This window comes from Papaver somniferum, chromosome 2, assembly GCF_003573695.1.
Source record: "Papaver somniferum cultivar HN1 chromosome 2, ASM357369v1, whole genome shotgun sequence".
Taxonomy (NCBI): Eukaryota; Viridiplantae; Streptophyta; class Magnoliopsida; order Ranunculales; family Papaveraceae; genus Papaver; species Papaver somniferum.
The window spans coordinates 136,835,443-136,843,785 of NC_039359.1; the positions used below are offsets into that span (position 1 = coordinate 136,835,443).

The following is an 8,343-nucleotide window of genomic DNA, read 5'->3' on the forward strand; positions in this document are numbered from 1 at the left end:
ACGTCTGATAGATAGAAGGATGAATATAACTTGAGAAATAGGTGGTTCGGTCTTCACTTACCCTTTGTTGAAGAAGTTCTCCGAATGGTTCGGTTGATCTTCGACTTCAAACGGTAGAACGCAGTGATGTCTGATTCTCAAGTACATACTTCTATCCTAATCCGAAACTTAACTAATTATAGACTAGAAATCAAGATATACAGTTTTGACAACTAAATTTGAAAACAAGCTTGAGATAGAAGCACTTGTGAGTTTGACTGATCAATGCTCTAACAATCTCCCCATTTTTCAATTTTAGTTACACAACTATCAATACATATGGCTATGAAACAGTTAGGCTCTCATAAAGCTCCTGGACCAGATGGGTTGCAGGGATTTTTCTACTCTAAGTATTGGGAACATGTTGGCCCTGGTGTCATTCAAATAGTGAGGGGTTTGTTTTCAAACATGACATCTAGATCTTAGACTCAATAAGACCTTCATTTCCTTGATCCCTAAGAAATCTTGCCCAATACTATTAATGAATACCGACCTATCATCTTGTGTAACTTTTCAATGAAAATAATCACAAAGATAATTGCTAATAGGCTGAAACCTCTAATGGAAAAGATAATTTCACCTAATCAACATGCTTTTGTGTACGGTAGGTTGATATTTGACTCTGCCGTGATATGCAATGAGATTATTCAATGTTCTAAGTATAAAAAAGGGGAGAAGGGTTGGATGGCTTTGAAGCTAGATTTTGATAAAGCCTATAATACAATCGATTGGAACTTTCTTATTATGATTTTAAAGTGTCTTGGTTTTGATAATATTTTTGTCCAATGGATTCGGAAATGTGTCGACACTGTTTCATTTCAGGTTTTGATCAATGGTGCTCCAAGTAAGAGATTTAGACCTTCAAATGGTTTGAGGCAGGGAGACCCTCTCTCGCCCCTTCTTGTTCATCATTTGTCTAGAGGCGCTTTCTAGAATGATAAGTTTGGGTATTAAGGATAAAGATATCACTAGGATATCTGTTGCTAGGGGTGCTTCAGTGATTTCCCATTCCGTATACGCTTATGATTGTATCCTTTTTTTGGAAGCGTCATATAAAAACACTTGTAACCTCAGAATTATTCTAGACAAGTTTTGCAGGTGGTCCGGACAGCGTCTCAGTGATGAAAAATCTACCTTGCTCACATATGCAAATTTAGGTAGGAGTTTTTCTAGAGGTATGGATACTGATCTAAAGGTTCAGGTCACTAACGATCCAGGTAAGTACCTAGGTATACCCCTCCAATGGGGAAGAATCACTATTAATACCTTTAGTGAGTTAGCTGATAAAGTTGCTAATAGAATGCAGGGACAGAAAAGTAAAACGTTAAATATGGCAGGTAGAAAAACTCTTATTAGATCGGTGCTAGATCTAGTATCTAATCATGTGATTTCCATGCTAAAACTTCCACAAGGGATGATAACTAGGCTTAATAGAAACAAAAAGAATTTTCTTTGTGGGGATGGGGGGGGGGGGGGGGATGATAAGGATAGAAAAAGAATACACAAGGTGAAACGGGACAAGGTCTGTAGACCTATAGAACATGGTGGTTTAGGAGTGATAGACCTTGATCTTAATAACCTAGCTTTACTAGCGAAAATCGCTTGGAGAGTGTTTACTAATCCTGAGTCCGAGGTTAATAGACTATTAAATCCAAGTATTATGAAGATAGTGATTTTTGTTTATGTGATGCTAAAAAGAAATGCTCTACCAGCTGGAGGAGTATTATCAAAGGGCAAGATGCAATTAAAGAATGCCTTAAATGGCATATAGGAAATGGTGTATTTGTTGACTTGTGGAATGACCCTTGGATGTCAAATTTGCCACTTTATGTTATTGCCAATACTAGTAGTTTGAATGTTCCTGCTATGCAGGTTAAAGATATTATGGACACACCTAATAGGTGTTGGAATTTGACTGATATTGACATTTTCATTTCTCAACAGGTGGCGGCTGAAATAAAGGCTATACCAATTGCTGGAGATGAAGGGCTTCCTGATCAGTTGGTTTGGTCTGGAAGCAAGAGTGGAAGTGTGACTGTAAAAGAGGCTTATGATTTTCTTGTATCCAAAAAGTTGGATAACCAAATACCCAATTTCGATTGGAGATTTCCGTGGAAACTAAAATGTTCACATAAAATTAAATCTTTTTTGTGGCTATTTTGTCATAATAGATTAAGAACTTGTTTGTTTGCAGCTGACTCGGCGACTGAATCTGAGTCAACCCCTGACTCGGACCGAGTCAGCAGTCAGACCGTTTGTTTTCCATTTTGAGTCAGATATGACTCGACCTATGACTCAGACATAACCCCTGACTCGGACTCATTTGAGTCAGGTAACAAAATACCCCTGACTCATGGGACCAAACCACTGACTCACTTATTTCCGAGTCAGATGAGTCAGATCTGACTCAAAACAAACATATCGACTCAGATCCAGATGAGTCAGGTGATTTCACTCAGATCCAGATGATTCAGATCCAGAAGACTCAGATGAGTCAGGAGTAAACAAACATGGTGTAAGCCTTAATGAGTCTCTATATAAGAAACATTGTAAATCATCCAGGGTGTAGCCTTTGCAATAATGATTTTGAAACTCCTCACCATTTGTTCTTATGTTGTAGGGTTGTGGGGCCATTATGAAGGAAAATTTGGGGATGGATAGGATTTCAACCCGACATTGTGCAAATGTCTCCTACAGTCTTAAGAAATTGGTGCAAGTTTGACAGGAAGATGGGTGGAATTGAATGGAAACATGTCCTTCCGTTTGTGTTATGGTCTATATGGAGAGGAAGGAGTGAATTAATTTATAAGAAATCTATTTTTAATGCTACAAGAATCCTTGTCAGGGCAATTAAAGAAGCTAGAGAATTTCTTGGTGCTACCGCTCAGCTAAAGAAGGTACAACATAGAATCGTGGAAGTTCCAGTTCCATGGATTTGTCCACAACAAGATTTTGTGAGGCTAAATTGTGATGGTGCATCAAACAACTTGGATATGGCTGGTATTGGAGGAATCATACGAAGAGATCAGGGAGGTTTCTATGCGTGTTAGAGCAAGTCTTATGGTGGAATCCAACCTATTCCAAGTGTTGAAAAATCATGAAATGTCAAGTCTAGTGGTTTCCAAGTTGGGACTTTCCACAAAAAATCCAAGGAGGGTTCCATGGTTTGGTGGAAGGGTTCGTGGAATCCATTTAAACGCCAATAAGAATAGCGCTAAACGCAAATAAGATTGGCGCTAAAAAAACGCCATTAAGAATTGCGTTTTTTTTATCCGTAGATTTAAAATGAGTTGTTGAAATCTAACGGCTGAAAAAAAGCTCCATTCTTAATTGCGTTTTTTTAGCTCCATTAAAAATAGCGTTTCTACTATTTCATCATTACACTTGCGCTTCCATCCACAGTTCCAAGTGCTGAGATGGCGTGGAAGATGAAAGATGGATGGATTCCACCATAAAACTTGCTTTTATGCTAAGCACGTTTTCAAAAATGACAATAATGTGGCAGAGGTTTGGGAAATTAGAAACGGGTTGATGTTGGCAAAAGATAGGGATTCAAGAAGTTAGAGGTTGAAACTACTTGAAAGTGACTCCACTTACGCGCTGGTGGTCCACTGCTTATCATGTAATATGTTTACGTGCACGCACTCCATCACATGGTACTTGCTCATTCCATTAGCCGAAATGGGTTTCAATTTTGTTTTTATTTTTTCTTTTTTGTTCTGTTAACATCACATTTTTCTCATGATACATTGCTTAATTCAAATGCTCCTCCTATCTTATAGCTCAAAATCCAAATTTTTGTACCTCTTCTTAAGGAAATTTATCAGACAAATCTTTCCATTGTTATTGTTTTTGATGCGAGAAAACAGCTAATAATATAGCCGTTGTAATCAAAAATTGAAATGATTGGCTCTAGGTGATCCGACTCTCGGTTTATGTTACGTCAACGTTCGGCTCAACCTGGGACAACCATCCCATACTGGCCATCCACACAAACATCAACGAAAATGATATGTAGCCCACTAGCCCCCAGATTTTGACACCAACATTTGACACCCCCTGACCCCTGTGTGTCAAATTTGTATTGGTTCAATCCTTAAAAATGGCCTCCAATCTTCTCGGATGGGGTGAGGGGCGAAAGATATCAACGGTGGATGTCGCTGCCACATAGTGGTGTAGGATTTTTGTGCAAAAATCCGGGGTCCATGTAGCACCGTCCATCACAGCACCCACATTCTTTTCCCCCCACAGTGAGAAAATAAATGTGCCCTTCACGTGGACCATCACCCCCCACAAGTATTTGCAGTGAATCCTGCAAAGTGAAGGGTGTACTCTTTTTTTTTCGGTCCCACAGAGAAAAAGGATTTTAAGTCGAATAAAGGTCCAAAGCTAAGAGTCCCAAAACTAAATTACTATATAGCCCCCCAGCCAAAATAAAGCTCTCAGTCCAGTATCTAATGAACCTAGACACAAAAACAATGTCAAGTGAACAAGAAGAAGAAAATTTCAGTTTCACTGAAATCAAACTCCCAACGTACCAGAAACTCATCAATGGTAATCACTTCCCATCAATCATCACATCAAAGAAAACATTGAATTTATCTGATTTCATTAACACCATCCAACAGCAAAAACCATGGTTAGAATCACTTGTACACATGAATGGAGCTCTTTTATTAAGAGGGTTTCCTGTATATACAGCTTCTGATTTTAATCAAGTTGTTGAAGCTTTTGGGTATGATGAATTACCTTATGTTGGTGGTGCTGCTCCTAGAACTAATATTATTGGGAGGGTTTTTACTGCTAATGAGTCTCCCCCTGATCAGAAAATCCATTTTCACCATGAGATGGCTCAGGTTTGTTACTTCTTTTTTACATGGGTCTTGCTTTTTTTTTTTGTGCAATTCACTTATTTTCTTATTGGTGGGTAGAAATTATGGTTCATTTCATTGTGATTGTGCTTTCTAGGGTAGGATTTGGTGAAACATTGTGAGCTTATTGAATTATTTGTAAGCATTTTGAGTTTATTGCACTTTAACAGGTTCCTGAGTACCCATCAAAACTGTTCTTTTATTGTGAGGAAGAGCCTGGAGATGGGGGAGAAACTCCAATAGTTCTTAGCCATGTTATCTATGAGAAGATGAAAGTTAGATTCCCGGAGTTTGTGGAGAAACTAGACAGGGATGGTTTGATATATACAAGGATATTGGGGTCTGAAGATGATCCTTCATCACCTATTGGACGCGGGTGGCAGTCTACGTTCTTAACTAAAGATAAAAGAATAGCCGAAGAAAGGTTTTGTGTCTCACCATCTGATATTACTTACAGAAATTTAAAACCAAATTTTAGTTATAATCCAAGGTGCTAGTCTAATGCTAAAGACCCCGACTCTTGAAATGCAATTATCTTATCAGTACTGGTTTCATAGTAACATTCATGTCTAGTTGTTAGGGTTTTGTCATGATTAGCGACCTAGTTCGAAGTTATCCGTCTTTGTCTTATAAAATTGTTAGGGTCTTGCGCTTGAGCATCTCAGCTTTTATTATATATATAAATAACGACCTGCACTGCACTTTACGGTTAAAATAGATGACTTGTAATGAAAAGGTCATATTCATTCTAAAACTAGTTACACAGACGATTAGGGTACCCCACTTTGCTTTACATTGCTTTTAGATTTCGTTTATTATAGTAGGGTTGTTCTAAAAATTGGAAAAGTTGTCATCATGCAGTTTTTATCTGTTGGTACAAGTCTCCTGCGTGAATGAAATTTTTGCCTCTATCTGACTCTCTAACTTGCTTAACTTGATACAGGGCTGCTCGATTAGGTACGAAGTTGGAATGGATGGAGGATGGTGTGAAATCAGTCATGGGACCAATACCAGCTATTAAATATGACAAAACAAGGGGCCGCAAGATTTGGTTTAATAGTATGGTTGCTGCGTATACAGGTTGGAAGGATGGCCGCAATGATCCCGTGAAGGCAGTCACATTTGGAGATGGTACCCCTTTGCCATCTGATGTCATACATGAGTGTCTTAAACTCCTAGAGGAGGAATGTGTTGCCATTCCTTGGCAGAAGGGCGACGTTTTACTTGTTGATAACTTGGCTGTTCTTCATTCTCGAAGACAATTCAATCCTCCGCGCCGCATACTAGCGTCACTCTGCAAGTAATATAGGTGCATATTCTCTTCCTTGTCTTATTTTAAGTATAGTTGTTCCGATGGCAGAGTGTCTACATGTTCCCTTTAGCTATATCAAGGATCACTGTGCCAAGAGTACTTGAAACCCACCAACCTTAGCAGGATGTTTTTCCTAGTTTACTCGTTCAGAAGTCTGCTTGATATCGACATACTTGTTGTATTATTGTAATAATGGGGCTCTATTTGCCCCATATGTATTATTGTAATAATGGCGTTTAGCAACTGAAATAGGATGTTGCTAAATGGGGTTGTAACACGTTACAAAAGGGGGTGTAACAAAATTTCGTAACGAACATGTTGCCATTACTAATCTTGAGTCTCAACTGTTTTCTTAACGGAAATGTGGCCGTTAAATTTTTACCACTGTTTCTAAATCTTGACTAGGTCAAAGAAGAGTGATTGTTGTTTTTTACGATGAAAATTTAGAACATATCTTTGCCATTACTAAACTTTTGCAACATAAACAAAAAAGGTCGATCTTTATTGACCTAGTCAAAATCAGACCCCCCACCCCCCACGCCCCACCCCCAGCCCAACACACAAGAAAAAAAAGATTTCCCTACAACTACTCAATTCAACATGCAGATTCATCCAGTTCTAGAAACAGAAAAAGAAATAGCTTCATTCTATATAAAAAAAAAAGAAATAGCTTCATTCTATAAAAAAAAAAGAAATAGCTTCATTCTATAAAAAAAAGTTTCATATTACGCAACAAAGTTAGAAAAACATTACAAGAATCATGAGAACAAAAATTTTCATTTGGATAGTGTCTATACACTCAATACTATACCAAGTACCAACAGAATGTTTCAAACAATAAAGTCTAATCATGATTTCCCTTTCGATTATGAAAACAAGTTCATACATCTACTTCCTTAAACTCATGTAAAGATACATAGTTTTTTAGGATGAAATCATACTTATATAATGCACACATAATCAAATAAATATATACAATAGATTATGTCGATGTCGTATTTACAAAGTTCTAAAAGATAAGCGTTTATACTTCGTAATATGTTTTCCTTGATACTTTGACCATACTATTATGACCAAGTCTCACCATTAGAGTAATATATACAATATATACAGCTTCCCATGTTATGTTTCTAATATAGCATGACTTGAAAGATACGTTAGGAATGGAAACAAAATCAAGTCAATATTACTAACCTCAAGTTGAAGGATGATGTCTTCGTTGTAGTCATTACTTCTTCTCATTCTTCAGGTCTTCGGAGTAATACTTGTATGTCTCAACATTCCTAGACTTTCTAGCTTAACCTTAACGAAGTTGACTCTAATATTTAATCAAGCGACGCTAAATGAGTTTTGATACTAAAATATGACAACCAAACTTGACATACCGACGCTTGGTGGGTTCAACCGAGCTATGCTCTAACATATACCTTTCCAAAACTCATCATAGAACGTATCACTAGTGTCCTTAATCCGCTTGACTGTTGAGAGGCCATGCTCGTGATACTGGAAATCGATAGCAATATACAAAGTCTAGATGACCTCAAAATCCGGACTTATGCTTCCCGAAGAACATCCTAGATTATTATTCACCTCACAAGTATTAAACATGTGGAATCACAAAGTCTGAGACGAAGAGAACTTTGCGATTTCTATCTATCTTGTTTGAGTGAGTATCCTAACAATCAAACAAGATCAGGATACACGAACTATCAAGATAAAAGGTAATTGGACCTGGTTTCACGAATCCTTGTGAAGTATTTTTAGTCGTTAAACCCTAAAAGGGTTTTAGGAAGAGGATGCCTCTAGTTTAAAACTAAGACACACAAATATAGTGCCGGGATTCAAAGATCCCAATTGCTTGAGGTTCCCCTTATATAGACTTTCAAAGCATTGGTTGCTTTAGGTTTAAGGTAAGATAGCTTTGGAACCAAGCAAACAATATCCACCGTTAGATGAATCTTTGAAATGTGACTGACATATCAAGATATACACTCTGTTTAGGATGCACCGTAACCAAACCGTGTACAAAGACATTGTTCATAAACGGTTAGCCGAAACTAGCCGATTGAACTATTAGCTTAATCATTTTCATAAACACTTAAGACTTCAAGTTTGAGTCAC

At 37.6% G+C, this 8,343-nt stretch overlaps 1 protein-coding gene across 2 annotated transcripts; it reads left to right on the forward strand.

Annotated features, from left to right (window-relative positions):
• Positions 1 to 4,328: 4,328 nt before the first annotated feature.
• LOC113349221 (clavaminate synthase-like protein At3g21360) lies at positions 4,329 to 6,575 on the forward strand. Of its 2 annotated transcripts, XM_026593153.1 has the most exons (4): positions 4,329 to 4,370; positions 4,479 to 4,895; positions 5,081 to 5,334; positions 5,854 to 6,575. In XM_026593153.1, the coding sequence occupies exons 2-4, from the start codon at positions 4,497 to 4,499 to the stop codon at positions 6,212 to 6,214; spliced, it is 1,014 nt and encodes a 337-aa protein (XP_026448938.1). In that variant the 5' UTR covers positions 4,329 to 4,370; positions 4,479 to 4,496; the 3' UTR covers positions 6,215 to 6,575. The 2 variants fall into 2 exon arrangements, with proteins under 2 accessions (XP_026448938.1, XP_026448937.1); XM_026593152.1 differs by lacking the exon at positions 4,329 to 4,370 and having other exon boundaries at positions 4,449 to 4,895.
• The last annotated feature ends 1,768 nt before the right edge of the window (positions 6,576 to 8,343 follow it).

Coding starts and splice junctions, on each gene's coding strand:
- LOC113349221 (XM_026593153.1), top strand. CDS start 4,497: ATGAACCTAGACACAAAAACAATGTCAAGTGAACAAGAAGAAGAAAAT. Junction 4,896..5,080: donor TTCACCATGAGATGGCTCAG/GTTTGTTACTTC, acceptor GCACTTTAACAG/GTTCCTGAGTACCCATCAAA. Junction 5,335..5,853: donor AAAAGAATAGCCGAAGAAAG/GTTTTGTGTCTC, acceptor AACTTGATACAG/GGCTGCTCGATTAGGTACGA.